The sequence below is a fragment of the Thamnophis sirtalis genome, unplaced genomic scaffold, assembly GCF_051295495.1.
Source record: "Thamnophis sirtalis isolate CommonGarterSnake01/CBP01778 unplaced genomic scaffold, rThaSir2_p1.2 scaffold_12, whole genome shotgun sequence".
NCBI classification, from domain to species: Eukaryota; Metazoa; Chordata; class Lepidosauria; order Squamata; family Natricidae; genus Thamnophis; species Thamnophis sirtalis.
The window spans coordinates 13071617-13089564 of record NW_028261392.1 but is presented as its reverse complement, the minus strand read 5'-3'; the positions used below and the strand labels follow the sequence as shown (position 1 = coordinate 13089564).

General features: G+C 45.5%; 1 protein-coding gene across 1 annotated transcript in view; it reads right to left on the bottom strand.

The window, feature by feature from the left end:
* The window catches only part of UCHL3 (ubiquitin C-terminal hydrolase L3), a 29496-nt gene that overhangs the window by 11107 nt on the left and 441 nt on the right, over positions 1–17948 (bottom strand). The window contains exons 2-6 of the mRNA XM_087726235.1: positions 16475–16486; positions 16186–16314; positions 13285–13441; positions 10288–10373; positions 7112–7159 (exon numbers count right to left, since the gene is read on the bottom strand). Coding sequence (XP_087582361.1) covers positions 7112–7159; positions 10288–10373; positions 13285–13441; positions 16186–16314; positions 16475–16486 — 432 coding nt within the window. The remainder of the gene's footprint in view (positions 1–7111; positions 7160–10287; positions 10374–13284; positions 13442–16185; positions 16315–16474; positions 16487–17948) is intronic.

The following is a 17948-nucleotide window of genomic DNA, read 5'->3' as shown; positions in this document are numbered from 1 at the left end:
CTGGTGCTTTGGAAAATAAGTGGCTCCTCTCTTCTTTGCGGCAGCCCCTCAAATACTGGAAGAGCCAAGGTGGCGCAGTGGTTAAATGCAGCACTGCAGGCTACTGCTAGATCAGCAGTTCAGCGGTTCAAATCTCACCGGCTCAGGGTTGACTCAGCCTTCCATCCTTCCGAGGTGGGTAAAATGAGGACCCGGATTGTTGGGGGCAATATGCTGACTCTCTGTAAACCGCTTAGAGAGGCCTGAAAGGCCTATGAAGCGGTATATAAGTCTACTGCTATTGCTATTGCTATAACACCACTTTCATGTCGCCCCCCCCACCCCCACCCCTTCTTTTCTCTAGACTGGCCATATTCAATTCCTGCAGCTGTTCTTCCTATGCTTTTTTTTTCCCTCCAGGCCCTTAGCAATAGCAGTTAGACTTATATACCGCTTCATAGGGCTTTCAGCCCTCTCTAAGCGGTTTACAGAGTCAGCATATTGCCCACACAGTCTGGGTCCTCATTTCACCCACCTCGGAAGGATGGAAGGCTGAGTCAACCTTGAGCCGGTGAGATTAGAACTGCTGAACTGCAGATAACAGTCAGCTGAAGTGGCTTGCAGTACTGCACCCTAACCACTGAGCCACCTCGGCTCCAATCATCATCTTAGTCAAATTAGTTGCTCTTCTTTGCTCTTTATCAACTCAAAACAAGGAGGTTTCTCTGCCATCTCAGCTGAGGGGAGCCCTGTCCCTCTTTTTTAACTGCTCCCCAATTCCAGCAAGTTCTCTTGCTGACTATCTGGCGGCGAAGTTCTTTTCAGTTGTATGAAGATGACTCCAAGAAAGTTTAATGGCAAAGGGGGCCATTCGTAAGTAGCTGATGCATAAACAATACACAAAAATATTTATATGTAGGTGATAACCCGGCGTTGCCCGGGTATTTATTTATATGGGGGAAATGTCCGGACGAAACATAATTTCTAATGTGGAATTGTCCTGCCTTACTAGAGGGAGCCCCCTTGTGGAGTACTGTGAAGCCGTTACCATGGCAACTCCACTGCGCTGTACAGTGGAAGCCATTTTACGGCAGTACAGTAGAAGCCATTTTAAGACACAACTGGCTGTATCTCAACAGATCACACACCACACCCCGATGAGTGTTAGGGGTGTCTTACCCCCACAGTATTTTTTTTTCCAGAGAGTAAGCCATCTGTTTGCCAAGTTTGGTTGAAATTGGATCTCCAATCTACCTTACTGAATAACTGCACCGATTCACTTAACAGTTGTGGCAAGAAAGATTGTAAAAGGGGACAAATCTCACGTAACAAAGGTCTCACTTAGCGACATAAATTTTGAGGTCAGTTCTGACTACCTTCAATCCTCACCCTGGATCAGTTGATGCTTGCCTTTTCCAAAATAAAGCGCTGATTAGCAGCCGGTGGGGTGCAGATGCTAAAGTGACAAAACCAGTTTGAACTCATCTTCAGCTATGCAGACTTACTGGGAGGTTCTAGGTTACCCTTCTGGGCCCAGCCTACCTCACCACGTAATTATTTGCAGGGGATAAGATGAAGGGAGATGAACGGCACCTGTTCCGCCTGGAGTAAGGTAGGAAGGAAATCTAACCAAGAAATAAACTCGTTCTATTCTTCCCAATCTGGGAAACCTGTTCTGGCTTAACCACAGTTAACAACCTTCTAGGGTTGCCTCATTTCCAAATTTAATCCCTGTCATTAAACCTCTGAAGAAACCCGGAGAGGACTAAATGTTTATGGAGCTTCACAATCATCCAGGTCATGGTTGTCCCAAAAGGTGCTTTTCAAAAGGCCACTGGATTTTCTCCTGTGTATTTTTCCCCCCTCGAAAACATTTCACTTCTCATCCAAAAAGCTTCTTCTCTTCTAGTGATCTATTGTTCCAACTGTTCTATTCTACCAAGCCCACAGAGGGCTATTTTTTTTTGTTTTGTTCCCACTGTGAACAAAAGTATCCTCTGATATCCCAGACATAGACACTTTTGCCAAGGAATGATTTATAGATGTTTCTTGCAAACCTCCTAAACCGAAGTTCAATTTTCACAGATCCAAAGGCCCTGGCCAAGCCCAGAGCCTTTCGCTCTATTGCAGGGGTGTCAAACTCAAGGCTTAGATCTGGTCATGGGATCAGCCTGGAAAGAGCAAAGGGCTGGCCTCTTCTAGTAAAAGAAATGGGGTGTGGGGGATCCGCACGGCCCCGCTGTGTACCATTTTGTCTGGCAGCGCTGAAGGAAGCCGTCCAGGCCAAAAATGGGACGCAGAAGCGGGCGTGCGGCCCCTACATGCCCCTTTTTGGCCGACAGAGTGCTGGAGGCCGTCCAGGCTGAAAACAGGATACGGGGAACATGCATATCCCCCCCTCCACATGTCCCGTTTTGGCCAGCAGAGTGCTGGAGGCTCTCCGGGCCAAAATTGGGGCATAGGGTGTGTGTAGGCCCCCCTGAGCCCCATTTTGGCCAGTAGAGTGCTGCAGGAGACGTCCATCCCGTCTGCTGTCCATCCTGTCTCTCCCCCCCCCCCCACACACACACAGCCCGCAAAGCGCAACTACAATGCTGATCCGGCCCTCAAAGAAATCCCATGTGACACCCTTTGTCTATTGAATATGAGGTGGTTATACTTGCAGATGGCACAAATGCTCTACATTATTCAGGGAGGAAGTTCCTTGCCAACAAACAACGGTTCTAAAAGGCTTGGACATAAATCGTATCTGAGCACAAGGAACAGCCACCTGTGCCATCTGCAAAATGGTTTTCTGCGACTCCAGAGTTGCAATGCCCACCACAATGACCATGGTTGACTACGCCAGTCAGTTCCATTCAAAATAACCAAAGGGGCACAAGTGGGCAAACTTTCAGAGCTGAGGGGGAGAAACATCCCTCATCCAGGCTATTCCATCCTTGACCTCAAGGAGCAAGGAAAACACAAGTCTACCATCTTTAATGTGCATTGCACGACCACACTGGAATAGCTATTATCTTAGCCTTGCTGGCAGAATCCTCTGATTCTTTCGGTGGCCCATGATGGGAGAGACAGTAGATTGACAAAAAAGCCAACACAGTTCTAGGCTGCGTAAACAGAGGGATAGAATCAAGATCACGTGAAGTGTTAATGCCACTTTATAATGCTTTTGTAAGGCCACACTTGGAATACTGCATCCAGTTTTGGTCACCACAATGTAGAAACAATGTTGAGACTCTAGAAAGAGTGCAGAGAAGAGGAACAAAGATGATTAGGGGACTGGAGGCTAAAACATATGAAGAACGGTTGCAGGAACTGGGTATGTTTAGTTTAATGAAAAGAAGGACTAAGGGAGACATGATAGCAGTGTTCCAATATCTCAGGGGTTGCCACAAAGAAGAGGGAGTCAAGGTATTCTCCAAAGCACCTGAGGGCAGGACAAAAAGCAACTGGTGGAAACTAATCAAGGAGAGAAGCAAGCTAGAACCAAGGAGAAATTTCCTGACAGTTAGAACAATTAATCAGTGGAACAACTTGCCTCCAGAAGTTGTGAATGCTCCAACACTGGAAGTTTTAAAAAAGAGATTGGGTAATTATTTGTCTGAAATGGTATAAGATTTCCTGCCTGAGAAGAGGGTTGGACTAGAAGACCTCCAAGATCCCTTCCAACTCTGTTATTCTGTTACTAAGTGCACCTTTTTATCTAATTATGCTATTTCTTCTCTTCAGGACCAACCTTGCATAATGCAACATCTTCTGAACTTAGATGTATGAGGCTTCGGGATGACATGATTGAATGAGACTATGAACAATTAAGGGTTCTGCTAAAGATAGCAATAGCAATAGCAGTTAGACTTATATACCGCTTCATAGGGCTTTCAGCCCTCTCTAAGCGGTTTACAGAGTCAGCATATCGCCCCCACACAATCTGGGTCCTCATTTCACCCACCTCGGATGGAAGGCTGAGTCAACCTTGAGCCAGTGAGATTAGAACCACTGAACTGCAGATAACAGTCAGCTGAAGTGGCCTGCTGTACTGCACCCTAACCACTGCGCCACCTCGGCATCAAAGATGCAATGCCTCTTTGCCAAGCCATTTTTTTTTTTTAGTTTTCTGCATCCTGCATTCTAGTCAGTGAAAAGATCCATAATTTTTCCAGGAAGGCAGTTGAAAAGAAAATAAACAATTTATATCCACCCCAAATGTACCTTGGAGAGATCTGGCTTTCAGACAGGAAATAGCTCAGAGGCTGGATTTTTTTGCGACTCCGTCCCTTCCTTCTCATTAAGCTTTGCCCCAGAGACCCTTTGAAAAAGACCCACTTTCTATTTTAAGGAAGCTGCAAAAGACCTCAATACTTGAACACTCAAACAGCAGCTTCTTTAAATCACTTGATTTTTTTAAAAAATTGTATGCGGGAAGCAAACACAAGCAGGATATATTTATTTTTTCAGACTCAACCCAGAAATTCACCTACATTATGCGGAGTAGTAACCTTTTACTGATTAAAGTTTTTAAAGAGCAGCGGCCTAAGCAACTGAATGACAAAAGAAACCAATAAAATAAATAACATGAAAGTGATAAACAAAAATAAATATCAGAAAGAAGAGGAAAAAGAATTCTCAAAGGAGCAAAAACGATGCACTAAAACCGTGATGATGAACCTATGGCATGCGAGCCGTCACCCCAGCTCAGTTATACCGCGGACATGCGCGCACGCCTCCTGCTGGCCAACTGATTTTCAGGTCTCTTCCGTGCATGCGGAAGGAGCGCTGGGGAAGCGGGTGTGGCGCCCGTCCCCTGCACCCCATTTTTGATCCCAGGAGGCTTTAGGGAGGCATGCTAGGCCCAAAACGGGCCGTGCAAGGTGTGTGTGGTGTCGTTCCCCCCCCCCCCGGCTCCCCGTTGTTGGTCCCAGGAGGCTCCAGAGAGGCCTACTAGACCCAAAACACGGCATAATGTCATAATAATGTCTGCTGGTCCCAGGAGTGGGCTGCTGGTGTTTCGCAGGTGTTCAGGAGAACCTATAGCTAAGATTCTGTGCAGTTCGGAGAACCTCAAAATTCCACACCTGGCTGGCCACGCCCATGCCTCCAGTCCCCAGGAGACCCGTTTTGGATGCAGGTAAGTGCAGGGCGCACATGGAAGTTTGGGGAGGGCAAAAAAAACGGGCTTACCGGAAGTTTGGGAAGGCCGGAAACGGGCCTGTTTCCAGCCTCCAGAGGGCCTCCGGAGCCTGGGGAGGCAGTTTGCGCCTTCCAGGAGGCTCGAGGAAAGCCTCTGGGGCCTGGGGAAGGCAAAAACGCCCTCCCCCCCACCATGGTGCAGGAGGCCGACTAGGCCACGCCCACCATGGTCACGCGCAACCGGGCAGAGAACCCCTTGCTAAATTTTTTGAAGCCCACCCCTGGTTGGTCCTGGATTAAAGATGATTGAGAGCCTTCTAGATTAATTAAAAATTAAAGAATTAAAGACGGCTGAGAGACTTGCAAAGCAGAATCTGAGCTTAAAAGAAGACACGGAAAGGAGCCAGTTTCAGAGCAAGAAGCATGATGCATGCTAACAGGTAATGTGGCCAGCTACAATTCTTCCTTTGTTGAGGGGACTTCCTGGATTCCCCCTTACAAAGTCACTTAGATCCTGGATACAGCGGTCGGGCAGCAGAGACTTCTGTCTGAGGCTCGCATCTCAAGTACAGAGGGTTAGCAAAATATTGACCATATTTCTGCCTATTTCTCCTCTGTCCCAACAATCTCTTCCATCTGTTTGATGGGTATGGGGTGAGCCCCAAATTGTGGCCCGCCATCGGCCAGTCCTGGAGGAACATGGGCCAGTCCTGGAGTCTGGGGAAGACTCTGATGAGGGCTCTGTGTCGGAGGCAGAGAGGGGGCCAGGGCCATCTGACAGTTCTCAGCTGCCTTCAGAGTCAGGCATCAGTGAGGCAGACGAACAGCTGGAGCCTGTTCCCAGTGTGCGCATGTGCTGAGTTGCCAGATGAAGGGAAAAGCTAAAGAACAGGGGTCGACTTGGGAGTAAGACCAGAGGTGACCCCTCCCAAAGGGAATAAAGGAGGAGCAAAAGGGGAGGGGTGTTTGCAGGAGACAATTAGTTCATTCCTGCATTCTTGCCAAGTATTGCGGCGTCTGAAAGATATCGGCCTGGCCACTTTCCAAGCCTGATAAAGGTCGGTAATTGTGAACTATCTTGAAAGACTGTGAGAGAGGAAAGACTTTGCTGGAGAGGAATTCACTGTAAATGAAATAAAAGAGGTTTACCGAGACGAGGACTTGGCTTCGAGCTGCTGGGGAAGCCTACGTCAGAACACAAAAGGGCTACTGGAGCCGAAGAGCAGAATTCGCCTGGTAGCTTCTCCTTCCGTGGGCAGGACCATCCTACAAACGGATCTCAACTGCTCCATGGGCCACAGACAAGCCCAAATGAAGGAACCATCCAAGGTAGAATCAAAAGTGGCTTTTATTTTGAAAAAGGCAATTTAACGGTTTGGGGAGGTTTTTTGTATTTTTTTTTTTGAGAAAGGAGAAAATGTTTTGCTTCCTATCCTGGAAGCTTCAGCAGTTGTACATTTTCTTCCTCCTCCTTAAAAAAAAACCCAAATCCAGTTGCCTTTTCAAAATAAAAACCACTTTTGGCACAAGGTTAACCTGGATGGGTGAGAATATTCATAGACATTTAATATGGAGTTTTCACTAAGCCCAATTCCAAGAATCTCTTTAAAGGCCTCGGGCAAAGCCTTGCCTTGAGTCAAATTAGCTTTATTTATTTATTTATTTAAAAAAAAATGTGAATGCAACTCAAGAGACAGTATTGGGAAGAAACCGAATTCAACCAAGTGCTGTTCTAGAAGCTTCTTCCTGCCCACTCCCCTTCAGGACCATGGCAGGATATCAATACCTTAAGACAGTGTTTCTCAACCTTGGCAACTTGAAGATGTCTGGACTTGAAGTCCCAGAATTCCCCAGCCAGCAAATACTGGCTGGGGAATTCTGGGAATTGAAGTCCAGACATCTTCAAGTTGCCAAGGTTGAGAAACACCGCCTTAAGAGCAACTGTCATGTTCTTAAAAACCATATCAAAAGCTTTTACTCAGGGGGGAAAAATTAAGCCACCTACCACAGTCTGGCCTTCCTGAGCGCTGGATTCGTGCGTCACACGGATGGCCTGAAATTTGAAAAGAGACTGTTAGCGCTTGTGTATTTGGAAATCTCGATTCAAAGGCCATCAAGCCATTCCCCCATCATCCAACAGATCACCAATTTGCTAAACACCTGTTTTATTTATTTATTTATTTATTTATTTATTTATTTATTTATTTATCATATACAGTCTATCACAGAAGTGAGTACACCCCCTCACCTTTTGTAAATATTTAAAGTATATCTTTTCATGTGACATCACAGAAATGACACTTGGCTACAATGTAAAGTAAAGTAGTGAGCGTACAGCTTGTATAAGAGTGTAAATGTGCAGTCCCCGCAAAATAATGAAACACACAGCCTAAAATTAATGTCTAAATTACTAGCAACAAAAGTGAGTACACCCCTAAATGATAATGTCCAAAGGGTGGGGGGGCAAGCAGTTTTCCCTCCCTGGTGTCATGTGGCTTGTGTTACAAGGTCTCAGGTGTGAAGAGGGAGCAGGTGTGTTAAATTTGGTGTTATTGCTCTCATTCTTTCATACTGGTCACTGGAAGTTCAACATGGCACCTCATACATACTTAAATATTTACAAAATGTGAGGAGGTATACTCACTTCTGTGATATACTGTATATTTAGTACACAGTGTATTGTCTGAATCATTTTACATACACATAATTCTAGTAGCAATAATATTCTTTACAGGTATATAATAGTGTTCCTCCAGTTTCTAATTTCTACATTTATTATCTAACCATCGATAAAACAAATCCCAAGTTAAAAAATATTCTGTATCTTTATCCTTTACCTTTAATGTTAACCTATCCATTTCCGCACAATGGAATATATTTTTGATTATATTTTCATCTGTAGGAGTCTCCTCATTTTTCTACTATTGTGAAAATACAATTCTAGCTGCTGTCAAAACATGTAATATTAAATATACATTTCTTTCGTCATAATTTTCTGGCAATATACCCAACAAAAATATTTCTGGCTTTAAATCTATATGTTGCTTTATCGTTTTCTCTAACCATGTATGTATTTTCGTCGAATTTCTTTTTGCCTGTGGACATGTCCACCATATATGATAGTACAAAACACCTGTTTCTTAAAGAAGAAGAATTCTGTTTTCTTAAAGGACCAGAAACGTTGCCAATTGTCTCCCAAAGCAGCCCCAGGATTCTGAAAAGAGCCACACTTCTCCTGAAGCAAACGCCCCTCTCCAACAAATGTGAGCTTAGGAAGGCCTCTTCCTGGGAAAAGACCCCTTCTGCAGCCCTCACTGTGGGCTCAACACTGAAGCCTCTGTGCAGTCCAGATAAATGGCCATTACGCAGAGTAGCTCCCGTCCTCAAACGTTGTGCAAAGCCAGGGAAGGGCGTTTCTCTTTACGTGGGTTGTGCTAGTTCAAAAATGGAGTTGAGCAACCAGGATAATCAGGCCCTGACAGGTTCTCGGCCTCTGCTGGCAGATAAATCTTGACTGGAGATGGAAACGACTGAAAGAGTTGTTCCGAGAAGGGATAGACAGCAAATAAATAAATAAACAAATAAATAAATAAATAAATAATGAAGATGAAGCAAAGTAGAATAACTAAAATAAAATAAATTAAAACAAATTAATAAAAGTAATAATAATAAATTATGAATTAATAAAATAAAATAATTAAATGAAATTAAAACAATAAAGTAAAATAAAATAGTAAAGTAAAATAATAAAATAAGTTAAAATAAGTTAAAATAATAAAAGAAAATAGTAAAGTAAAATAATAAAATAAGTTAAAGTAAAATTAAATGAAATTAAATGAAATTAAAACACTAAAGTAAAATAAAATAGTAAAGTAAAACAAATAAAATAAAGTAAAATAAATAATTAAAACAATAAAGTAAAATAAAATAGTAAAGTAAAACAAATAAAATGAAGTAAAACATAATAAAATTAAAATAAAGTAAAATAAAACAGTAAAGTAAAATAATAAAATAAAGTAAATAAAATAATTAAAACAATAAAGTAAAATAAAACAGTAAAGTAAAATAATAAAGTAAAATAAAAATTAAATTAAAAGAAAATAACAAAGTAAAATAAAATAGTAAAGTAAAATAATAAAAACAAAACAAAACAAAACATTAAATATATATATAAAAAAATCTCTCTCAGCCAGCCATCCTAAAATGGTAGCAGAACATGACTTCCCTTCCAAAGCTGATAAACAGGTGGATTTACAAGCTGCACTGCACCAGGGACTGAGGTGTAACGACTGATAATCAAGGTAATATTCACAAATGAAAGCAAACATTATTTAAATTTTAGATAAGCCCAATGAATGAACCGTCACTGGACTTATGAACTATTTTGTGGCTTCTGGTTATGGATAACTCAGTGCTTTATCAAAAAAAATAAAAAAAAAATAAAGGAAACTTGTATACCTCTAAATATGAGACATCTCAACCTATGCCTTCATGACAGTCTCCTTGGCATGACACAATCAATCCTCAACTTACAACCACAACAGAGTCCAACATTTCTGTTGCTAAGTGAAACATTTGTTACCTGGGAATGTCCCACTTTAGCACTTTTCTTGCCAGAGTTGTTAAGTGAATCACTGTGGCTGTTAAATTAATTAAACTGTTGTTAGGCGAAATCTGGCTTCCCTATTGACTTTGCTCCTTAGGTCGCAAAAGGTGATCACACAATATTACACGGTATCACGAAATATAGTACAACATACAGGTTAAAAAAAAACACTTTGCTTTTTCCCAAAGGTGTTTTTTCAACTGGACTTTCTAGTTTTTCTATGAAGACCTTTCGCTTCTCATCCAAGAAGCTTCAACAGCTCAGTGGTGCTTCAGAGCTGAAGAAGCTTCTTGGATGAGAAGCGAAACGGCTTCGGAGAAAAACCAGAAAGTCCAGTTGCCTCTTTAAAAAAGCACCTTTGGGACAACCATGACTTGGATGACTGAGAATCTCCATAGACCTTTGCTTTTTCATTCAACTGTGAAGCTTCGCAAGCAAAGAATTCTACTAATTTAAAGTTCAGCCTGAAAGTATTAATATTGTGGTGACATCACTATAATTGTAGCCTGTCCCATTTAATGGCGACTTTCTGCCGCAGAAGAGAGATTGCCCTCCAAATATACATCCCAACTCACGTCATAAGTTTCTAGGTATTTGGCTCTTTGCTCAGGGTTCATGGCCACCGACTCGTCCAGGAATTTCTTCAGGGAAGAATCATTTTCTAAAATAGACAGCATTAATATAAAGAAAGAAGAATTAACATTAAAAGGTATGGCTTGTACGATGACACACGACACTTTCCACTGCTGCTTCTTACGTTGTAGGTAAAATAGCAACAGTACTAGGAGGAGCTAAGCTCAATTTAAAGACGTTATTAATTTTCTATTCTCTCTTCAAATATATTTTAAACTGTTTTTGTTAAAGATTTATACCTTGTATTGGTTCTGGGAAGTCGGGGGGGGGGGAAAGTTGGGGGGGTTGGGGGGAGGGAGGAAAGTATACTTGGTTTGAGGAGGGGTGTTGGGTTTTAAGGTAATATGATTATACATGTATACTGTCATGCTTAATTTTTTCTTTTTTTCTTTTAAAACAAAGATATGTTATGTATATTGAAATGGAATTATAAATACCATCAACACAAAATGGAGTTTGCTCAGAAGCTGAAATACACCAAGTGAATGAGCGGAAGAGTGGGAAGCAGAGGAGAGAAGAAAGATAGGAAGAGAGGGATAGGAGAGAAGGTAAGTGGGGGGAGCTGAGGAGTATAAGGAGGGGAGGGGAAAGGGGAGAGAGGAGGAGAAAGGAAGGGGGAGTAGAGTAGAAAAGGATGATGGAGGGAAGAAAGGAGGTAGGGAGGGGAAGGAGAGAGGCGGAAGAAAGTGTTGGATAAAGTATAAATATGGTGTATGGAGAGCAGAAGAGCCAATAATTGGTTTTTCTTTTTCTCTTTTAGGTAGTTGATGGCAAGATGAATTGATGTAATTACTTAATAATACAACATGATATTGGCTATGTAATAGTATACATGTGATTATATGTTATAAAAATGGAAAATAAAAAAAAGTTTACTATCAAAAAAGAATAAATAGCAACAGTACTTAGATTTATAAACCACTTCGTAGTGTTTTAGAGACCTCTCTAAGCGGATTACAATGTTAGCGTGTTGCCCCCAATAATCTGGATCCTCAATGACACCCAAAGGATAGTCGTGCAACAAATGAAGAAGTTTCTAGGGATTTTCTAGCTCCTCAGCTTGGTAAACAGAACATAAAGAGAGGTAGACTTTTCTATGGAATGTAGACCAGGTTGAATAAACTGTTTTTGCTAAAATAGAAGATTGTGAAACTGCGTCTCACTTATTTTGGCTATGTCATGTAGGGGGAATTCACTTGAGAAAGCAGTAATGTTTGGAAGAGTAAAAGAAAAGACCATCAAAGAATGGTGATGGAGACTGGGGTAAAATCCAGCAAGTTCTGACAGATTCTGGAGAAGCGGTAGCTGAAATTTTGAGTAGTTTGGAGAACCGGCAAATGTCACCTCTGGCTGGCCCCAGAGTGGGGTGGGAATGGAGATTTTGCAGTATCCTTCCCCTGCTAGGCCCACCAAGCCACACCATGCCCATCAAGCCAGGTCCACAGAACCGTAGTAAAAAAAATTGAATTTCACCCTCAAAGCTGCACCTAACCAGAGCATAGAAAGACTCAAAGAAGTAGTGCAGTGGTTCCCAAACTTGGCAACTTTAAGACTTGTGGACTTCAACTCCCAGAATTCTCCAGCCAGCTGGAGAATTCTGGGAGTTGAAGTCCACAAGTCTTAAAGTTGCCAAGTTTGGGAACCACTGAAGTAGTACAAGATTGGAAGATGTGGACAGCCCTTGGCCTGTAGAATCCCCAAGACTAGGCCTCAACTAAACGGATATCATCATCATCATCATCATTAAAATGGTTAACATAGTGTGTTTTGGCTACCACAGGTAGTCCTCGAGTTACGACCACAATTGACCCCGAAATCTCTCGTCAAGGGAGACATTTGTCAAGTGAGTTTTGCCTCAACTTTTCTTGTCATATTTGTAACTCATTGCAGTTGTTAATTTAATAACACAGTTGTTGTTAAGTGAAACTGTCAATTTATTTATTTATTATTTATTAAATATATTTATATGCCGCCCAATCCTGAAGGACTACGTGTGGCTTACAAAAAAATGTAAGAAAACACATAACGATAAAGAAAACAATTTAAAAACAACAAACACCCTCATACATTCATTCTAGTCGGGGCTGGACCTCAACAATGAGGTCAACAGCCCCAGGCCTGCTGGAACAGCCAAGGTTTTACAGTTTTCCTGAAGGCCATGAGAGTGGGTATGGTCCGGATTTCAGGGGGGAGCTGGTTCCAGAGAGTCGGAGCAGCCACAGAGAAGGCTCTCCTCCTGAAGCTGAGCTGATGGAAGCCATCTTGGAGCTTCAGTGTCGCCACACTGGAGCTGAGGGATTGGGAGGGGCGATTAGAGACAGCTGGGGTTTTATAGCCAAAACAAAACACTTTCTCTTGGGAACCAAGGACATTCTCACACCTGGGCAGAGGAAGGAGGAGTGATGTCACCAGGCAACCAGACAGTGCCTTGATTGGACCATGTGACTGACTGTTTGGGGTTGAGGGAAAACATTTACTCTTAATTAGGTTAAAAACCGTGGGAAACTTCGGAGTCGGTTTTCACCAGATCTGTGCCAATATAATATATCCAATAAAGCTATTCTTTGAAGAATCCACCTGCTTCAGAGTTTTGTTTGCTATAGGTCTATTACTTGGAACACATCGACTTATCAGAAGGTTGCAAAAGGTTGGAAACACAATCCCCCCCCCCGCCCGGGGACACTGAAACTGTCATAAGCATGAGACAATTGCCAAGCATCAGAATTTTGAACCCATGACTATGGGTACGCTGCTATGGTCCTCAGTGTGAAAAACGCTCAAACAAGTCACTTTTTTTCCAGGGCTGTCGTCCCTTTGAATGGTCACTAAATGAACCGTTGTAAGTCGAGGACTACCTGTGCCCTGTAAATATTTCTCTGTGGGTAGATAAAAAGTTGCCACCGATCTTCCCAACCGCTGGGAGAGCCCAAAAGGTTTACCAAAGTCGATTTTATCCCTGTTGTTCGCAATGGCGTGAATGAGGCCGATGGTTCCACAGGCGTTGCTAATGGTCTGCTTCATAAAATAGACGCCGGATGTGACTTCTTGGCCTTTGGCTTTGATTGTCTCTTCCTCTTTCATCCGGAATTTTTCATACTAGGAAGCGAGTAAGGGAAGAGATTTTTTTTCACATTCCCCTTTTCAAAGCATCCATTTTTACAAAATAAACAGCACTCATCAAAGAAAGAAAGAAAAAAACATTCAGACCAGTGGTGGGTTTCAAAAATTGTTCCAACCTACTCTGTGGGTGTGGCCTCCTTTGTGGGAGTGGCTTGCCGCCCATGTGACCGGATATGAAGATGCCGACGACACTTGTCAGAACCACTTTAATTACCTCACACACAGCACTGGCATGCATAAGAATATGATGTAAACTTGTTTTTTAAAAGGCATCTTTGGTTTGCGTTAAAACAACTTCAACACATGCAATGTTCTGATTGCACCACAAACGCAGTAGTCATCCTTACCTTTCACAGAGGCACTGAGTTTTATAAATAGGAGCATGATAGTGTAGAATAATCATATCCAAGGCCAGTGGTGGGTTTCAAAAATTTTTGGAACCTTTTCTATAGGTGTGTCCTGCTTTCCGGGTCCACTGGTGGAACCTCTTCTAACCGGTTCGGTAAATTTGACGAACCAGTTCTACTGAATAGGTGCGAACTGGTAGGAACCCACCTCTGATTCAGACTCTGGGAATAAAGTTTGTTCTAAGTCATTTATCAACTAGAACGTTGGTGGCCTGGTGGTGAAGACTTGCTTGCCTCCCCCCTTGGAAAGTTGAGAGTTTAATCCTAGGTAGCGGCAGATATTTTTCTTCTAGAGCGCAAAGAAAAAAAATATTGCTGCCAACTCCGGGCAGGCGTCAGGAAGGGCATCCGGCCAGCAAACGCTCAGTTTCATCCAGTCGACCCCAAATTAAAGGATTACAGGGGTCATAAAAAGGAAGGGTTTTTTTTTTATTCATCAACTAGAAGGTTCTGCAGGGTTTGCAATGCCCTCCCTTGGTTTGCACCCAAAATGCCCACCAAATGCGCATTTCTCCCACTTTCCTTGTGATGTGCCATCTTGCTAGGGGAAAAAAACCATCTTGCTTTCCAGAACACTAGAAAAAGGCCATCTTTAACAATTCAGTTTCTATGGAGAGCCACATGCTGAAAGGCTGTGGACCACTTAAAAATTTGCCTTTCTCTCTGCTTAAAAAGGTAAAAGTAAAGGTTCCCCTTGCACAAATGTGCTAGTCGTTCCCGACTCTATGGGGCGGTGCTCATCTCCGTCTCATAGCCGAAGAGTCAGCGCTGTCTGAAGACGTCTCCATGGTCATGTGGCCGGCATGACTAAACGCCGAAGGCGCATGGAACGCTGTTACCTTCCCACCAAAGGTGATCCCTATTTTTCTACTTGCATTTTTACATGCTTTCGAACTGCTAGGTTGGCAGAAGCTGGGACAAGTAACAGGAGCTCACTCCATTACGTGGTGCTAGGGATTCGAACTGCCAACCTTTCTGATCGATAAGCTCAGCGTCTTAGCCGCTGAGCCACCACTTCCCTTTTTTGCTTAGCAGTCTTTAAAGCCACTCTTCTGCCCATTACTCAGAACATTTGAGGGGACCGCAGAGGATGAATGTCCTCAGGGCCCCACGTGAACATGCTATCACTTTGAAGATGCTAAAAAGGCTTCAAAGGGAGAACATTTACAAGGGGGAAACGCCCCTTTTTTTTAACATGCATGGCTTCCCGCAGACAAGAAAACGTCAGAATCCAAATACAGGTAACTCTTGACCTACGATTGCCACTGAGCCCAAAATTTATGTTGCAAAACGAGGCAGTTCATTATGAAGTGACTTCTGTCTCATTTTATGACCTTTCTTGCTACCATTAAGTGAATCACTTGTAACAGAAGTGAATCTGGCTACCCCATTGACTATGCTTGCCAGAAGGTCGCAAAAGGTGATCACTGGGACCATCATAAGTATGTATCAGTTGGCAAGCTTCTAAATTTTGATCAAAATGACCATGGGGATGCTGCAACGGTCGTTAAGCATGAAAAATGGTCGTAAGTCCCTTTCTGCAGTGCCATTGTAACTTCCAACGGTCACTAAGTGAATAATTGTAAGTCGAGGACTATCTGGTACTACTCCTCCTGCGGACTTCTTCACCCTCCAGAGGCAGCCGGACTACAATTCCCAGAATGCTCACCAGCTCTGAAGCTGGAGGGGAATCCTCAGCTGGGTGTGCGGCTGGCTGTACGGAATGGATGGGATGATAGGGGACCCTTTGGCACCCCCAAATGGAAGAAACCCTTGGGGACTCCTGCTTGAGCAGGGGGTTGGACTAGAAGACCTCCAAGGCCCCCTTCCAGCTTTATTCTCACTGTACTGTACAGGTACAGTTCAACTGTACAACAGTTCAGATAGTGGCCATTCAAAGTTACAGCAGCACTGGGGGGAAAAAGTGACTTACGACCATTATTCAGACTTATGACCATTGAAGCATGGTCACGTGATTCGCATTCAGATGCTTGGACACTGCCTCACATTTATGACGGTCGCTGGGTCGCGTGATTCCCCTTTTGCGACCGTCTGACAAGCAAAAGTCAACGGAGAAACCAGGTTCCCTTCATAACCTGGTGGCTCATTTCACAATTATAGCGATTCACTTTAACGACCGTGTGCAAGAAAAGTCGCAAAATGGGGCAACATTAAAGGAGAATTCTCCCTTAGCAACCTCTTAAGTTGGTCTCTTAAGTTGAGGACTTCCTGCTATTGAGATCTTCTTTCGAAGCGGGAGCCCCATCCTCAGGAATGGGGTGGGGGAAGAGCCCCCCCCCCTGTTCCACCTACCTTCTCGGTGACCGGGAAGAGCAGCATCAGGGCGCAGACGGGCCGGGGCACCAAGCCCAGCAGCTCTGCGTCGGCCCCATAGACGTCCACGAACTGCCAGCTGGGGTAGATGCCCAATTGCCGGAGGAACTGCCGGGAGACAGACAGACGGACGGGCAGATGGGGCCGATCGCCCACCGCCTCCTCATCCTCTGCCCACGCCGCCCTCCTCTTCCTCGCCCCCCCCAACCCAGAAACCCCCGATCTGAGGGGGGGATGCGGACCCTCAAGAAACGGAGGAGCAGCTCACCTGGTTCGTTACCTGCAAGACAGAAAGAGGGGGGGGGAAAGAGGGTCACTTTGGGAGCGGACACGCGGGACCGTCCCTCTCTCCTACCCACCCACATGCCCCCTCTGTCCCTTCCTCCCACTCTGCCCCTCCAACCCACGCCCCCACCCACCTATGATTCCCCTCCATCCCGCCTTCCTACCCACTCACCCACGGGCCTCCTCCGTCTCCTCCGTCCCTTCCTCCCTCCCACCCACCCACGAGCCCCTTTCCCTTCCTCCCACCCATCCACTCACCCCCTTCGTCCCCCCAACTTACCCATTCACACGCCCCCCCGTCCCTCCTTCCTACCCATTCACCCACTAAGCCCCCTCCGTCCCTTCTTTCACTCCCTCCCTCCCACCCACGCACCTCCCTCCGTCCCTCCTACCCCGCGCCCCCTTCGTCCCTCCTTCGCACCCACTTACCCCCTTCGTCCTTTCACTTCCAGCCACCCACCCACCCACCCACGCGCCCTCTGCCCCTCCTTCCTACCCACGCACCCGCCCCCTCCTTCGCACCCACTCACCCCCTTCGTCCTTTCACTTCCACCCACCCATGCGTCACCTGTCCCTTCTTCCCACCCACTCGCCCACGAAGCCCCGTCCCCCCCGCCCACCTACCCACGCGTCCCCTCCTTCGCACCCACTCATCCACTCTCCCCCTTCGTCCCTTCCCTTCCTCCCCCCACCCACCCACAAGGGCCCGCCCCTCCGTCCCTTCCCACCCAACCAACCCCTCCGTCCCCCCAACTTACCCATTCACACGCCCCCTCTGTCCCTCCTTCCTACCCACTCACCCACCAAGCTCCCTCCGTCCCTTCTTTCACTCCCCCCCACCCACGCACCTCCACCCGTCCCTCCCGCCCACCTACCCCGCGCCCCCTTCGTCCCTCCTTCGCACCCACTTACCCCCTTCGTCCTTTCACTTCCAGCCACCCACCCACCCACCCACGCGCCCTCTGCCCCTCCTTCCTACCCACGCACCCGCCCCCTCCTTCGCACCCACTCACCCCCTTCGTCCTTTCACTTCCACCCACCCATGCGTCACCTGTCCCTTCTTCCCACCCACTCGCCCACGAAGCCCCGTCCCCCCCGCCCACCTACCCACGCGTCCCCTCCTTCGCACCCACTCATCCACTCTCCCCCTTCGTCCCTTCCCTTCCTCCCCCCACCCACCCACAAGGGCCCGCCCCTCCGTCCCTTCCCACCCAACCAACCCCTCCGTCCCCCCAACTTACCCATTCACACGCCCCCTCTGTCCCTCCTTCCTACCCACTCACCCACCAAGCTCCCTCCGTCCCTTCTTTCACTCCCCCCCACCCACGCACCTCCACCCGTCCCTCCCGCCCACCTACCCCGCGCCCCCTTCGTCCCTCCTTCGCACCCACTTACCCCCTTCGTCCTTTCACTTCCAGCCACCCACCCACGCGCCCTCTGCCCCTCCTTCCTACCCA